Source organism: Garra rufa, chromosome 7 (genome assembly GCF_049309525.1).
Source record: "Garra rufa chromosome 7, GarRuf1.0, whole genome shotgun sequence".
Taxonomy (NCBI): Eukaryota; Metazoa; Chordata; class Actinopteri; order Cypriniformes; family Cyprinidae; genus Garra; species Garra rufa.
The window spans coordinates 47,195,378-47,212,506 of record NC_133367.1 but is presented as its reverse complement, the minus strand read 5'-3'; the positions used below and the strand labels follow the sequence as shown (position 1 = coordinate 47,212,506).

General features: G+C 43.2%; 1 protein-coding gene across 1 annotated transcript; it reads right to left on the bottom strand.

Annotated features, from left to right (window-relative positions):
• Positions 1-759: 759 nt before the first annotated feature.
• Positions 760-11,683, bottom strand: ppt2b (palmitoyl-protein thioesterase 2b). Its single transcript, XM_073844146.1, has 8 exons — positions 11,363-11,683; positions 10,687-10,840; positions 9,109-9,204; positions 8,849-8,956; positions 7,649-7,732; positions 7,456-7,540; positions 7,295-7,349; positions 760-2,033 (listed from the first exon to the last, which is right to left on the bottom strand). Exons 1-8 carry the CDS (start codon positions 11,504-11,506, stop codon positions 1,890-1,892), a joined length of 870 nt encoding a protein of 289 aa, XP_073700247.1. The 5' UTR covers positions 11,507-11,683; the 3' UTR covers positions 760-1,889.
• Positions 11,684-17,129: the final 5,446 nt, after the last annotated feature.

Sequence of the window (17,129 nt, the reverse complement as noted above, 5' to 3'; positions counted from 1 at the left end):
GGCACAAGAAAAGCAGCTGTTTGAAGATCTTTTTATCCATCTGTGAAAGTCTGAGTATTGTCCATTTCCTGTCCTGATATCGATAGTGTTCACTTGTTATCAGCAACCAGACTGGCTTAACAGGCCAAACCACAGTTCATTAGTTCTTTATCATATTATTTACACAATATCACATATACATCATATCAAAATATATCATATATACACAAGAAATAATAAGCAATTAAACTGGAAACAGGTGATGATGCTGATGATATGTAACCAAGGGAAATAAAACCACATGGAAAGGAAATAACAACAAAGGAACAAAATACAAACTGAAAGTCTGGGAGAATGGAATTTCCTCATTCATGATGATTTTGGAAAGTACAACATCATTATATATGTCCGTGTTAAAAGCCATTGCTGCGGTTGCTGTAAACTTCCCCGTTATGTTGCATAACCCGATTTCTTCACGAAAACACAAACTAAATGTGACACCAGCTCAGATCAATGGCATGTGTGACAAACTGTGATTGAGTGCTTTAAGTCATTCAGATGGCTTTTCCATTGAATTGGACATTTCTTGACTAAAGCAGGCATATTAATGTGCCACACTCACTACTTAATGTATATAAACAAGAGAGCAGATTATTATGTAATACTACATTTACATTGTAACGCTACATCTGGCTAGACTTCTGCGTGATTTAGCATCACAAATATCTTCTAAAATGTTTCCATTTCCTAAAAAATAAAAAGAACAAAAAACATCACTGGTAACATAAAATGGAAATTTTATTCAGAAAGCTTGCTTAAGTAAAAACAGTAATGCACACTGGTATGCAGCTGAAGTCATTTACAAAATCTACATCCTTTCATGATGTTGAAATATTGAACAAAACCAGTTTTAGCTTTACTTCAGTTTTGAAGGATTTTTTTACTTCAGACACTATATTCAGGCAGTATGTCAAACTATCCGTTAACCCCCCAATGCCAAGCATTTCATTTTATTAAAAAAGTTAAAGCAAGCTAAAACATTAAACACATAACACTGCTATGATATAAATAAATATGGCAAAATAGGTTTTGTACAGTACTCATCTGTTCACCTCAGAGAGGGGAAACGATTTCCTTTTATCAATCTTTCAAATTGTGCTTTTATTAATCCCTTCTGTAAATCAATCTAAAAACATGAAAGTTAACACTATGTGAACTGAACACCTTGTTAGAGCAAGATGATCTTCAAGCATAAAACACCAGGTTTCTAAAAGCATAAAATAACAGTAAAAATACCCTAACACAAGTATTTAATATGAACGAGCTGTTCAGTCTCAAATCCCTATAAAGTCGAACATGCAACCGTCGGCCTGAGGTTTGAAGGACGAGAGGTGAGAGGTAATGTTATATACAACAAATGAAATTCCATGCATTCCCTTTCCTAGTTCTTTCATCCCTTTTTTTCCTTTCTCCCTCAATTTCTCCTTTCTCATTGCACTGGTACCATGTGCAAAGTCTTGTCCAGACAAATCAAACGTAAGGCATGAATGTTACTGCAGCAGCACAGTCCACGTCAAACACATGACATAAACCAAAAGAGGAATTAGAAAAAAAATATATACACACAAAAACACACATTGGAAAATAGTGGTTAGGATCCAAACCCTTCTGCAAAATGAGAAATGTATCCCTCAGGCACTGATGGTTATTTCTTATATTTAGTGTTCACCTTTCTACATGTATATTTGACTGAATTAGTGTCTCTGTTGTAGAGGCATCTGGTGGACACAGTAACGGAAATGTGTGTTCTGATGCAATGCATTAGTATACCGTAACAAAATATGCAAAACTGTATCGATGAATAGAAAATAGAGAGAGATCTGAAGACAAGTGTGGGCCTCTGTCAGTGTCTATGTAAGCCATTGTTCAATGCAGGTTTTATAAACGGTTTCATTGGAGTGCCAGAAGACATGTGCAACACCTGCCATCGAACACAGAAACAGATCTCCTCGCGCATACAGCGTCTTCAGCCCGAATAAGTCCATCAGAAACACCTGGAAAACAAGCCGGAATCATGAATATGAGCAAAGCACACTCAACTGTAAACCTAAGCTATACATACATGAAGAACCATCGCCAGGGCTGTGTGAATGCCTCTGTCGGAGGTATGCAAATACAAGTCGTGAAATAATTGCAGAATATTGACTGCTTGACAAATAATTTACGCTACTGCTCAGTGAAAGATTCAAAGCTAATGTTATCCAGTTTTTAAGTATCATCAGTGAAATTTGTAGTCATCTGTGAATACAGACAAGGCTGAACCGATTGTAAAACACAACATGTGCTATATATAGGGTTGCAAAGGGGTGGAAAATTTTTGGTAAATTTCCGGAAACCTTCCAAAAATCCCAGGAAGGTTCCAAAAAATATCACAGAAAGTTTTCCAAAAGTTTTTTGTTTTTTTCTGCGACCAACCGACTAATTCAAATTTGGTCAATAAGCCTCGTCTTGTTATCTAACAGTAGCTGTGTTTCCATTACAGATTTGTGCAAAACTTTGCTGCTAATTCATAAATATCGATTAAAAAGTATTGCGAAATGACGGTGTTTCCATTAACCAATGTTATGCGACTGAAAAGTAATTTTTTTCTCTGGCGATAAGTCATGGCAACGTATTTTTGTGGAATTTTGGCTATATTTTATCGAATGTGACCTGTAAATGTTGTTTTGCGAAACATTCTTTTTTCGAATTGCCTAAAAAACCACCTCATGCGTCAAGCGCTATATGGGAGTTTTTGCGCAATTGATGCATTTCTATTAGGCATTTTTTTTTAATTCACAATTTCAATTTGTGCAATTTAAAGGGTAATGAAAACACAGTTAATTAGGGCCTTTCCACACTGAGAGTGAAAAAGTGAAACAAATATCGGATGCAATGACGCACTGGAATAAAACAACAACAGACTGCAAACATTCGCGCACTGAAAAATGCAAATGTTTTTTTCTCAACCAGTCTGACAAATCTTTTCAGTTTCAGAAAGTGAAAACATGGGGCATCCAATAAGATCTGAGCATTACATTACGTGGCCACAGCAAAAAAACAATGTAAACAAACACAGAAGAAGAGTATTCTGAGAGAGAAGAGGATGCATTCTTGTTATCATTGTATCTGAGAACAGATAGTTATTCTCACATGTTCTTAATATTATGGTTTAAAGAGGGTTTTAAGCAAATACATTAATAATTATATAATTTTTCAAATGTGGCATGATGCTAATTTGACTTTTAAGATGTTTTCTTGTAAGCATTATATATAGTTTGTGTTTCTGGCATGGAACCAAACTTTTTTATCTTTAACTTTTTTAGTTAATGCTATATATTGAGCAGTGAACGATGTTCAATCCATTTACAAGATACAAATTTGAGGAAAAATGCATTGTTGGTCTCCTCCGGGGATCGCCACCTTATCGTGGTGGAGGGGTTTGAGTGTCTGCATGATCCTAGGAACTATAACGCCCCTGGTAGGGTCTCCCAAGGCAAACAGGTCCTAGGTGACAGGCCAGACAAAGAGCGGTCCAAAAAACCCATATGGCTGAAAAACAACATAGGTCTGTGATGTCGCCCGATAACGACGTGGGGCCGCCCTCCCGTGGAATGGGTGGCGGTCGAAGGCGGGGACCTCGGCGACCCAATCCTCGGACGCAGAATCTGGCTATAGGAACATGGAATGTTACCTCACTGGGGGGAAAGGAGCCTGAGCTGGTGCGGGAAGTTGAGAGGTACCGACTAGAGATAGTTGGGCTCACCTCCACGCACATCTTGGGCTCTGGAACCCAACTCCTCGAAAGGGGATGGACTCTTCACTACTCTGGAGTCGCCTGCGGTGAGAGGAGGCGAGCTGGTGTGGGCTTGCTTATAGCCCCCCAGCTTAGCCGCCATGTGTTGGAGTTTACCCCGGTGGACGAGAGGGTCGTTTCCCTGCGCCTTCGGGTTGGAGATAAGTCTCTCACGGTCGTTTGTGCCTACGGGCCGAATGGCAGTGTAGAGTACCCGGCCTTTTTGGAGTCACTGGGAGGGGTGCTGGAAAGCTCTCCGACTCTGTTGTTCTACTGGGGGACTTCAACGACCACGTGGGCAATTCTAGTGATACCTGGAGGGGCGTGATCGGGAGGAACGGTCCCCCTGATCTGAACCCGAGTGGTGTTCTGTTGTTGGACTTCTGTGCTAGTCACAGTTTGTCCATGACGAACACCATGTTCGAGCATAAGGGTGTCCATCAGTACACGTGGTACCAGGACACCCTGGGGCCGCATGTCTTGGGACACTCGGGTGAAGAGAGGGGCGGAGCTGTCAACTGATCACCATCTGGTGGTGAGTTGGATCCGTTGGCGGGGGAGGAAGCTGGACAGACTCGGCAGGCCCAAAAGTATTATGAGGGTCTGTTGGGAAAGCTTGGCAGAGCCCCGTCAGAGAGGCCTTCAACTCTCATCTCCGGCAGAGCTTTAACTGGATTCCAAGGGAGGTTGGAGACATTGAGTCCGAGTGGACTATGTTCTCGGCCTCCATTGTCAACGCGGCTGTTCAGAGCTGTGGCCGTAGGGTCTCTGGTGCCTCTCATGGCGGCAACCCCCGAACCCGGTGGTGGACATCGGAAGTAAGGGATGCCGTCAGGCTGAAGAAGGAGTCCTATCGAGCCTGGTTGGCTCGTGGGACTCCTGAAGCAGCTGAGGGGTACCGGCGGGCCAAGCAGACGGCAGCCCGGGTGGTTGTGGAGGCAAAAACTCGGGTCTGAGAGGAGTTCGGTGAGGCCATGGAGAAGGACTATCGGTCGGCCTCGAAGAGATTTTGGCAAACTGTCCGGCGCCTCGGGAGGGGGAAGCAGTGCCCTGCCAACACTGTGTACAGTGGGGGTGGGAATCTGCTGACTTCAACTGGGGACATTGTCGGGCGGTGGAAGGAATACTTCGAGGATCTCCTCAATCCCGTCAACACGTCTTCCATTGAGGAAGACAATAATACGTCTTCCATTGACGAAGCAGATGCCAGGGGTTCAGAGGTGGACTCAGCCATCTCCCGGGCTGAAGTCGCCGAGGTAGTTGAAAAGCTGCCCGGTGGCAAGGCACCGGGGGTGGATGAGATCCGCCCTGAGTACCTAAAGTCTCTGGATGTTGTAGGGCTGTCTTGGTTGACACGCCTTTGCGACATCGCGTGGAGGCTGGGGACAGTGCCTCTGGACTGACAAACCGGGGTGGTGGTCCCTCTTTTTAAGAAGGGGGACCGGAGAGTGTGTTCCAACTATAGGGGGATCACACTTCTCAGCCTCCCCGGGAAGGTCTATGCCAGGGTACTGGAGAGAAGAATTCGTCCAATAGTCGAACCTCGGATCCAAGAGGAACAATGCGGTTTACGTTCTGGTCGTGGAACAATGGACCAGCTCTATACCCTCTTCAGGGTGCTGGAGGGTTCATGGGAGTTTGCTCAACCAGTCCACATGTGTTTTGTGGATCTGGAGAAGGCATTCGACCGTGTCCCTTGCGGTGTCCTGTGGGGGGTGCTCCGGGAGTATGGGGTCTGGGGTCCTTTGCTAAGGGCTGTCCGGTCCCTGTATGACCGGAGCAGGAGTCTGGTTCGCATTGCTGGCAGTAAGTCAGACCTGTTCCCGGTGCGTGTTGGACTCCGGCAGGGCTGCCCTTTGTCACCGGTCCTGTTCATTATTTTAATGGACAGGATTTCTTGGCGCAGCCAGGGGCTGGAGGGGGTCTGGTTTGGGGACCATAGGATCTCATCTCTGCTTTTTGTGGACAATGTTGTCCTGTTGGCTTCCTCGAACCAGGACCTACAGCGGGCACTGGGGCGGTTTGCAGCCCAGTGTGAAGCGGCTGGGATGGGAATCAGCACCTCTAAATCTGAGGCAATGGTTCTCAGTCGGAAAAGGGTGGCTTGTCCTCTTCAGGTTGTTGGGGAGTCCCTGCCCCAGGTGGAGGAGTTTAAGTATCTGGGGGGGTCTTGTTCACAAGTGAGGGAAGGATGGAGCGGGAGATCGACAGACGGATCGGTGCAGCTTCTGCAGTGATGCGGTCGATGTACCGGTCTATCGTGGTGAAGAAAGAGCTGAGCTGTAAGGCGAAGCTCTCAATTTACCGGTTGATCCACGTTCCTACTCTCACCTATGGTCATGACCGAAAGGATGAGATCCCGGATACAGGCGGCCGAAATGAGTTTCCTCCGTAGGGTGGCTGGGCGCTCCCTTAGAGACAGGGTGAGGAGCTCGGTCACTCGGGAGGAGCCCGGAGTAGACCCGCTGCTCCTTCACATCGAGAGAGGCCAGTTGAGGTGGCTCGGGCATCTGTTCCAGATGCCTCTTGGATGCCTCCCTGGGGAGGTGTTCCGGGCATGTCCCACCGGGAGGAGGCCCCGGGGAAGACCCAGGACACGCTGGAGGGACTACGTCTCTCGACTGGCCTGGGAACGCCTTGGTGTCCCGCCGGAAGAGCTGGAGGAAGTGTCTGGGGAGAGGGAAGTCTGGGCGTCTCTGCTTAGACTGCTGCCCCCGCGACCCGGTTCTGGATAAGCGGATGAGGATGGATGGATGAATGGATGGATGGATGGATGGATGGCATTGTTGGTCAACTTAAGCGAAAAATGAGCCTTAACTTCTACAATGAACTTCGTTTTGGTATAATTTTGTTCAAAATGATGACACACCAGTTCATTGTTCAATTTCACCAGTATTATATCAGAGGCTTATGACATTAAGATATTAAGATATTGTAAACATTAACATTTGTTTCCTGTAAAGCTGTTTTGAAACAATGCACTGCAAAAAGCGCTATATTAAAAAGAAAACGACTTGACTTAGAATCATGCTGTGCATTGGCATGGACTAGAGGACTAGTCAGGGTCCACTTTCCAACAGGACAATGACACATCAATGATGTCTAAGTGTAGACTGATGTAGACAGAATTACTTAAAGCATTTCAGCATAAAATGATCCAAAAACGAAGGGATCTGAATACTTTGTGACTGCACTACAGGTTTTAACTAAGATTTAAGGGATCATGAAAGGCATTTTCAGACTTGTATATAACATTTATGGAGGAAAAAAAAGTATGCACAGTGTTTGGAGGTGCAGCTTGTCTACATTCAGGAACAGAACAATATCAGACAGTCCTACTCAACATCAGTATCACTCTTGAGTTGTTAAGAGCTCACTAAACATCAAGAATTCTAAACGCATTCACACACTCAGACACACACATTGTATTTGATGTCAGAGTCAGAGGACACAAAGAATCCTAAATAAAATGATGCTTACTTTCTGGTTTTTCATCTCAACGACTGTCTCATTCTCATCGTAGAAACCAAACTGACTGAAAAGCAAAAAAAAAAAAAAAAAAGTACAAAAACAGCCATTATGTTTCAAGTTTCTATGAAGCTGAATTAAAGATGACAAAACTGACAAGTGATTTAACCAACCTTGACTGCCACGGTGTGATGACTCCATCATCAGCCCCACCAATCAGCACCAGCTTCTTAATGCGCAGGAAGTTTTGTTTCCAAGCTGTGCAAAGACGATATTACATCACAAACCAGTACTACATACTTTCCCTCTGAAAAAGGAAGCACTCAAAAGCAAAGAAATCACAATCATCATCCTCTTAAAACTCACCAGTGGAATTGGGATTTGCTCTTTCATTGTTCAGTAAGGCCAGATAGTCACTGCTGTTGACGTACATGTCTTTGTGATGAGGGTCTGAAGAAAAAAAAAACACTGAAACATCACTGCATGTGTCATTATACCATACAGAAATATTTGACATCTTAATGATACCATTATTGTAAGACAAAATATAACCACTCAGTCAATGATCAGTGTTTCAGCGCGTTGTTTTTGGTGTTCTCTCTATTGCTTCTATTGCCACTTTTCCACTTCCAGAAACGATTAAAGTTGTATTTCAACTTGAGCTTGGTTCAGTTTAAAAGCTCCCTATGTGGCTCTGTGATATTTTGGTTTCTAAATATGCCTCTGGTCCCTAGTTCATTAAAAAAGGACATATTAGAGTCAAATGTTTTTACAGAGGTGATTTTAGGTATCTCTGTCACTCCATAATTCGGAAAAAAAAAACAGTTTTTTTTTTTTTTACCATTTTGGGGGGAATAAAATGTTGTATAAAATCAAGCTAATTCTATCTGAACAAATCCCTCTGTAAAAACATTCAGAATATAGACAGGGATACAAATGTAAAGTGTGGTGTGTGTAAGTGCTACTGAAGTGGAGATTTATGGCTCAGTGTAGGAGGAAAAACTCATGGCCTTTAAAACCATGTATTGTAATTGAAATCTATTGACACAAATAGATAAAGAGCTATAAAAGAGACACTTAACAGTGTTTTTTGGGTGTTTTCTTTCCACTAAAAAAAACAAAATCTTAAATTTGACAAGTGCATGAAAAAAAAAGTGTTTTTACCTGCAGTGTCTCTCCTTAATGTAATGGCAAATAATGTTTGGTTTTAAACCTCCCCAGAATTCAGTCAGTAAATTCATTACACCAAACTCTGACATATTTTTCACCTGAAACTAATCTCAGATTGTTCAATGCATTCATACACTCATGAATATGAATCATGTGTCGTAATGCTCAACACTGCAAAAAAACTATGCATCAAAAATCTTAGATGCAACACGAGCAGATCTAAATGCAATGCTACAATCAGGACTTTTCACTAAAAATAATCGTGAAAATGGCAATCGATTTAGTTTAACTGCACAGGGACTTTTTTGGTGGCATTTTGCCAGAAGACCCCGTTAATGGTTTGGGTTTTAACATTCTTCATAATATCTTCTTTTTCTGGCCCATTCATCCACTCACCGTTCCAGTAGTTACAGATTGATATTTTCTGTCCCACTGCAGTATAGCATACATGATACAGGTTGGATTTGACAAACTGAGGGAACAGGTACTTCAGATAGTCTGTGTCTACAAAAGAAGAGCAAATATGAAACTTATAAGACATAAGCAAAACCAGAAACATTTCAAATATGTAACTGTTTCACACAACCCTCAATGAGTCAAAGCATTTTAATTTAATGTTTACACGTTTCTCAGCAAAACTAAAGAAAGTTTGTTACCTCCGTATTGCCCTGCCTGCGGAGAAGATAGAGATATGAAAGAGTGCACATTATGGTCTGAAAGAGTGGACAGGATTCCTCGACACACCAGTCCACCTGCAACAGATTCAGACATGCCCTGACTTTAATGTTGATATAAGCCAGGGTGAAGCATAAAACCTCAAGTGTAAGAACAAACACAGTGTTCATCAAAAAATAAAGAAAAAGCAGAAGTTGAGTCTGCATTTTTTTTACTTTATAGATAAAACACAAAAGATGTTAAAATGTATAGTAGTCAAACATTCGTATAAAAAGAAAACTCAAAAATATGTTAAATTTCACTCAAAATTCCAATGCAAAGTTAGATTTTGCCTAACCCTCTGATGCTCCTAATTTACAGATCACATTCATACTCATATGCGACCAATCACATTAATTGTAACGTTTTCAATGAAATAATATTAACATTTTGTATTTGGAGGGAATTTTACTAAATAACACTCATGTAATAATTACACGTGATTTATTTCTTCCAATATTTGAATATGTATTCCCCCCATTAATGCAGTATTTAAGATTAAAACACAGAAAGGGCCTATCAAATCCAATACAAAGCCCTATCTGGCCAGAAAAAACTGATATGCATATGTAATCGCCACATCATTGTTCCTTCCTATTTGAGGGTGAAAAACTGGTTCTTTTATTTTGTTATCCTATTCATGTATTTATTTCTTTAGAGGAAAGACAAACATAAATGAAAGCATATGATGTATATTTACTGAGTAATCCACTTGGATGTCAAAATTAGAAAAATCAAGATTTAAAATCAAGATTGCAAAAGAAAAGTTCCTTAGGAACCAGAATCTAAAATCACACCGAGATATATTTAATACTTCTTAAGTTACATGCATGCGAAACAAGATAGATTTCTACTTTCCACATTATTTGTTCTATATCAGCTGTATGCAAAGTGACCCGTTATTTGGTCTTTGACCACTGAACAGTTCACTCAAGGAGACACATTCAAATCCCTATATCTCTGAGAATGAAGCATAAAGGGCCTCGACAAAAGAAAAGATTGTTAAAAACTAAAATAAAAATGGACACTAGGATATCTTAAATACTTCCTGAGTAACAGGCATGTAGACTCAAGAAGGCGAAAAACCTGTTTTTTTTTTTAATTTGCCACCATTGTCTTGTAATTCAACTAAAAGCTAGAAGACCAATCTCTGTGTAAAAATAAATTAATGATGCTGCCATCTCTCTAAGGTCATTTGTAATTTGGCTACAAAAGCTCAAGTGAAAGTGGTCATTTTGACCCTATTCTACAAAATAGAGGATTAGCCAGGGACCTTTGGTTTTCTGACATCTATGACCCAGTTTTGGTCCTGCCTAGCATTAAATACAGCTCCTCCACCCAAGCTTAAATCCCAGCACGGCAACAAATAAAATAGGTCAAAAAGTAATTTATCATCGCTGCACAGTAAACCATGGCTTAATGTAATTATGTTGCGTGGTGCACATCGAGACGAACAACGACTACCAGCCGTGCTGATATATTGATGAGATGAATATACACACTATTGCGTTCACACAAACCTTGTGAGTAGCAGATGAGGTGGACACCATTGGCTGCATTCTGCATGATGGGATATATGGCCTCTGCAAAGCCCTCCACCTGCTTCCAGAGCGGCTGCAAGCTGGCGCTGCGGTCAAACAGGTCTAGGACGGTCACATTAGTGCCTGGGTGCGACTGTCACACACAAACACTCAAATCAATTACAGATCAGCAAACTGTCTTCTGTAACAAACACATGCAGCAAGTGTTTTTGTTTGGAATTACAACAACAAAACATCCTTCTATAGCAATAAATGACCTATATTATTTTATTTCGGTAAATAGCCTGTTTACTTAATCATTTTGAATAATAATGTAGGAAATAATGTGAGAATATGTGGTCTATCAATTATCAAATTTATAGATTTAATCATTTTGAATAATAAAATAACTTGACAATTGATAGACCACATGTTCTTTGGCATGTATTGTACGTTTAATATGTCAATTATTCTGTTAGATAAGACTATGAAAAAGACAATTATACCATTTTATACTCTCACTGTAGCATTGTGCAAGCTTTTGTCCTAAATATTTTGGAGTTATTGTCTATATATTGACCCTGTGCAAATGCACAGATCTGATACTCTTCAGCAGCTCGAAACAGGTAAAGTAGAGTAAACGATAGGAAACACACAGATCAGATTAATGGTTTACCAGGTTGATGAATCGCTGTAGGTTGATAAAGTCAGCAGGGCTGTCGAAGAGCCCATGAATAATGATCACTGGTTTATACGCGACAGACAAACACAACACACACACAGCAAGCAGCGACCACACACACACAGCCTTCATCATCATAACAATAATCAATAAAACAACAATAAAACAAGTCTTTTATAAATAAACGTCTAAAATAAAATCAAAACAATCAGCTCAGAAGTAGTCCATAGGAAGCGCCAGTCTCTGAGTTACTGTAAATAACACAGCTGCGCTCTGCGTGCGGCTCTCTCTGTCATCTTTCGGCCTATATGTATCTGTTTGTGTTGCTTCCGGTTAGTATATCAACACAAGCGTTTGCTACGTCATATCCGTGCTCAGCTGCCCTCCCAGACATGAGTTAAATTCTGCCTGTTTCCATAGAAAATAAGAGTACGGCTTACTTCGTAATTTTTTGAGAAAAGAAAAACATCAACATAAAAACCGCTATCCAATATGCAAAATCATTTAAAACAGCAGTAAGCTGCATTATCACGTGACATTATTATGTGCAAAAACTCATTGTATGTTTTGTAACATTTGTGTAAAGTGATTAACTTTTGTTGAAAATCAACAAATTATCATGACAAATATTCACTTCCTTCTTGTGCTCCGTGACACTTTGCTTTAAGCTTACTGTTTTCTCATGATGTCGACAAAGGAAGAAGTTGTTTTCATGTGATGTCCGTTATCCGACAGCCGCACTAACTGTAGACTAACAAATTGACATAATAATATTAATAAAAAATGTCATTAAGTTACCAGCAAACACAGAACGTTCCCCTAATGTTCCCATATGGTTATTTATTGATGGTTCTTTTTTTATTAACCTAAAGAGAACGTTCCCAGAACGTTCCCTGCAGGTTATTTTCAGGCTTTATTTTCATAACCCATGTTATTTTTACGTTTCACTTTTGTAACAAGAGAATATTCCCAAAACGTTTCCTGCTTTGCAGATGTTACTGATTATTCTAATGCTGAAATTTTTAACTTTTTTTTTTTATCGTAAACCGCTATTTTTGCAGAATTTCATGTCTGAATAAGCTTTTAATAAAGTGTAGACATCAAACCCAAATAGCACACGCATGTCTGCAAGATGTCTGTTAAAGATCTCTTAATCTGGAAAGCATCTGCGGTGTACAAACATCTGGCAGACATCAGTTTTACATACATTCTAATTCATAAACATCTTAAAGACATCTAATAGACGTCTATTTGACATTCGGCAGGAAACGTCCAAATGACCTATTGCAGTGAACAAACTACATATTGCAGATGAGCAAACTACGTATTGCAGATGTAAATGCAGACGTCAAATAGACATCTCTGAGATGTACGTGTGCTATCAGGAAAGTGGTCAAATCACATTATAATTATATAATTCCAATTTCATATCTGAAATTAAGCCAAGGTTAAGCGTAGTCTGAAAAGCATATCATAAACAGTAAGTTTGTTTGTATCTTTCTTTTTAAGCACCTTTAATGACTGACTAACATTCGTTTATTAATCTCTTTAATTAATAATTACGTATAATTAATATATATACAAGAGTAAATATTGTGATTTTAGAGAGATTTGACACGTCTTATGAAGAGAACAAGATGTTAACTGAGATGTTACCCTTCGAAAGCGTCGTTGCGTCGTCATTTTTGATGACTGCTAATGGGGAAACTCCTGTTTACTTCGATACTGAAGCCTGATTTGTTAACGTTTGTGAAGTTGCACAAACCAATGGCGCTTTCACCCGCCAGAAAGGGCGGAGCTGACTGCTATATAAGTCTGCGAAAAGCGCCATATCATCTGAATCTTCTCCTTCAGCGACGAGACATCTCTTCGCTGACTCTGCTGCAAGAAGCCGAAGCAGAGGAAGAAGCTAAGAAGCTTACCTGCTGCCCCGCTCAGCGCTCTGCCATCCCGCCGTGGAACTCGCCACCTGCAATGGACTCCGCCTCCCCTGCGGCAATCCGGCCAGGATTGAAAGAGCAAATTTGAGCAAATTTCCAAGCGCGTTGTTGCAATGAAGAGCCTTTACATGAAACGGACGGTCACAGCGAGTGCGTTGCCTGTCTGGGGATTTCCCATGCGGAGGCTGCGCTCATTGAGGCTTCATGTTCTCATTGCGAGGACATGAACCTCTCCCGTCTTCACTCGCGGATCACCTTTTTCCAAAAGGGCGATCCCCCTCGCCATGTTCTCCCGCCTCTCTCTCCACGGAGGAAGAAGCAGCGGAACAGCGGATCTTCTCTTCACGGCGCGAGTGATGTGACGTCTGCGCGGCGCCCGCACCCTTCACTCTCCCCTTCGCGCTTCCTCCCGCCGGTGTGTTTCACACTCCCCTGATGTGAGCGGCTTGATTTCCTTCGCCGTTTCCGTGGAAGAAATGGTCGTTGACGACTCCATGTCCTTGACGGCCTCTGATGCGGACGAGTGGGCATGTTCCGGCGAAGAGCCTGAAGCCCCGCCTCCTTCTCAGCCGACGCGGCCAAGCGTCGATACAGAGCTGATCCGAGTGCTGAAACGAGATGTGGAGGAGCTCGGTCTGGATTGGTTGGCACCTGAAGAGCCCGCCCCCGGCCTCCTTGACAAATGTTTCCTACAGGAAAAACGTCAGCCTCCCGCTCGTCAGCGGCCAGCTCCATTTATGCCTGCTGTCCATGAAGAGCTCACTAAAACCTGGCGGGCGCCGTATTCAGCGCGAGTTAACCCTTCCACTGCCGCGGCTCTTACCATTGTTGACGGCGCGAAGGAAAAAGCGTATTGCAAGCTCCCCCCTCTGGAAGAAGCGGTAGCGGCGCATCTCCTCCTGCCAGCGAGCAGAGGACTGAAGGCTGCAGTGCTGCCATCCAAGCCCTGCAGGTGACGTCAGGGCTTGCGAACAGAGCGTATGCAGCGGCCGGCCAGGTTGGCTCCGCCCTGCATACTATGTCAGTACTTCAATTTTTTCAAGCTAAACTTCTCTGTGACATGGACGAGTCTGGCCGTGAACTGAGTGCTTTCAGCGAGCTGCGCACCGCAACGGACCTCGTCTTGTGTGCAACCAAGGCAACAGCCCAAGCGGTCGGGAAGGCCAACCCAGCCCAACCTAGTGGTGCTGGAGCGCCACCTGTGGCTGAACTGAACTGAGATCAGGGACGCTGAGAAGATGGCTTTCCTGGATTCTCCAATCTCTCAGATAGGTCTGTTCGGCCCCGCTGTGGACGGTTTCACAGAGCGTTTCACGGAGGCGCAGAAGACGTCGCAAGCGCTGCGTCACTTCCTGCCTAAACACCCCAGTGCATCGGTGACTGTTTCAAGCCGCTCGAAGACAGTGTCCACACCGCAGTCTGCAAAGCCCGTGCAGCCTCAGCTCTCGCAAAAGCCGGAGCCTGGCCTGCAGCAGCGCCCCTGAACGGCAAGGAAATATCCGTTTCCAAAGCACCAAGGTCCCCGCCCCCACGTAGTGCTGGAACCTGAACCGTAGAAGCTGTCCTGATGTGCATGCGGAGAGGAAGAGTAAAAGGAGGATTCTCGCAGGTGCCAGAATTCCCTTAAAGAAAGCTCACAAATATTCCCTGCGTCCCGCTAAGGCAGTGTGCGCCTCAAACTACCGCCGTGATAGCGGACCCACTTACTATAAAGAGCAATTTTCCTCTCCCTACACTCACACACATCAGTACACCCCCGCCCGGCGATGCGCTGACATTATCAAAAATACTCAAGAATGCCACTGCTCCCTCTATAGGCGGCGAGTTAGCATTAATAAAATTAGAACCCCTTTCCGCTCGGCTGTCGGCTTGGAAACCCATCCCCGGCGTGTCAGATTGGGTTCTAAAGACAGTGGAGCGAGGCTACTCACTTCAGTTCGCTCGCAGGCCACCTGTATTCAGAGGTGTCGTTCAGACTTTGGTTGCGGACAACGAGTTGCATGTTCTTTGAACCGAAGTACAAACAATGCTTGCGAAGGGCGCCATAGAAACAGTCCCCATAGCGAACAGAGAGTCAGGTTTTTACAGCCGGTATTTCCTCGTACCAAAGAAAGATGGCGGGTTTAGCCTGGAAAAAATCCAGACCTTAATCTATTAAGATTAAGGGTCTGGCATCGAGCAATGAAAAGTGCCTAACTCGAGGGGCGGCAGCAAGCGTGCATTTGAAACTCTCACTGCACGCAATTGGATAACGCTACGACCAATCACAACAATACACCCCATTCGCTTAGCTACCAGCGGAGCTAACTGATAGATTAAACTCTTGCTGTATCCAGTCGACAAAACAGCAAAAACGTCCTTCTTGCAAAGGAACGATTCGAGCGCTGTTTTCTGTTCCTCTTTTATATGAAAAGCCAAGTCTAACTCGTTCATTGTAGCGGTCAAAGCCGTTTCAAACAACTGGTGTTCCTCCGTAGTCATGTTTACTAAATGATTCCGACGTCACAGCTCTGTCGTCATCAGCTTAGCTTGATCTGGCCCGCCTACATCAGATACACCGATTTGACTGGTTCCCAGAACTGCTTACGTAATGCAGTAACGTGCATCATTGCTCGATGCCAGAGTGTCTTGCAGAGACAATTCAAATTGTGCTCTCGTGAGACCTCTGGATTTCCAGGGTACGGCAGGCTCAGACCAATTCTCGATCTCAGACATCTGAATCAAGCTCTCATGCGATGGCCGTTCAGAATGTTAACTTTGAAACAGATCCTCGTGCAAATTCGCCCCGAGGACTGGTTTCTGTCTGTGGATCTGAAAGACACGTACTTTCACATCCAAGTAGCTCCCCGTCACAGACTGTTCTTGAGGTTCGCTTTCAATGGAGTGGCTTACCAGTACACAGTCCTTCCTTTTGGACTGTCCCTGGCCCCTCGCACATTTACAAAATGTGTGGACGCGGCTCTTTCCCCTCTGAGACAGATGGGAATCCGCGTTTTAAACTACCTCGACGATTGGTTACTGCGTCGCCATCTACCTTTATTAGATTTTACAATCTGGACATGCCCGCCTTGCAGATGCGGGTGTTATCTGCTTAAGTTCTCTCTCACCCCCTTATTTAGTGGGTGGAGTTAGGTTAAAGCAGAACTCAGGTTGGCCTTGGGTCTCTTATTAGCTCTTTAGGTCTTTTTGGGCCCTCAAGAAGTGCCTTTAGACTGGGCTTCTGAGCAGGCTAGTTCTGTTCTTGCTTTTAGCACGGCGTGACTGGATACGTTCCCCATTAGCAGTCGTCAAAAATGACGACGCAACGAGAGTTACCTTTCGAAGGGGAACGCTCCGGTTACTCACGTAACCTCGGTTCCCTGAGATAAGGGAAGGAGAGTTGCGTAAGCTGTCATGCTAAAGTTGCACATGAGTCAATGACTGTCGCTTCAGTCGTTTAATTCTGATGATATGGCGCTTTTCACCGACTTATATAGCAGTCAGCTCCGCCCTTTCTGGCGGGTGAAAGCGCCATTGGTTTGTGCAACTTCACAAACGTTAACAAATCAGGCTTCAGTATTGGAGTAAACAGGAGTTTCCCCATTAGCAGTCATCAAAAATGACGACGCAATGCTCGTTCCCTTATCTCAGGGAACCGAGGTTACGTGAGTAACCGGAGCGTTTTTGTTTACTGACCAAAAGAGAGAAGCACATCATCGTTAATTCAGTGATAAGAAACAAATGTAATGTTATCCTAGTTAAAGCCAAATAAATGTTATTCATTTTTTAATGTCTGTAAAAATAAAATTGTAAAACCCAATATTTTGTTGAAGTCCCCGGAA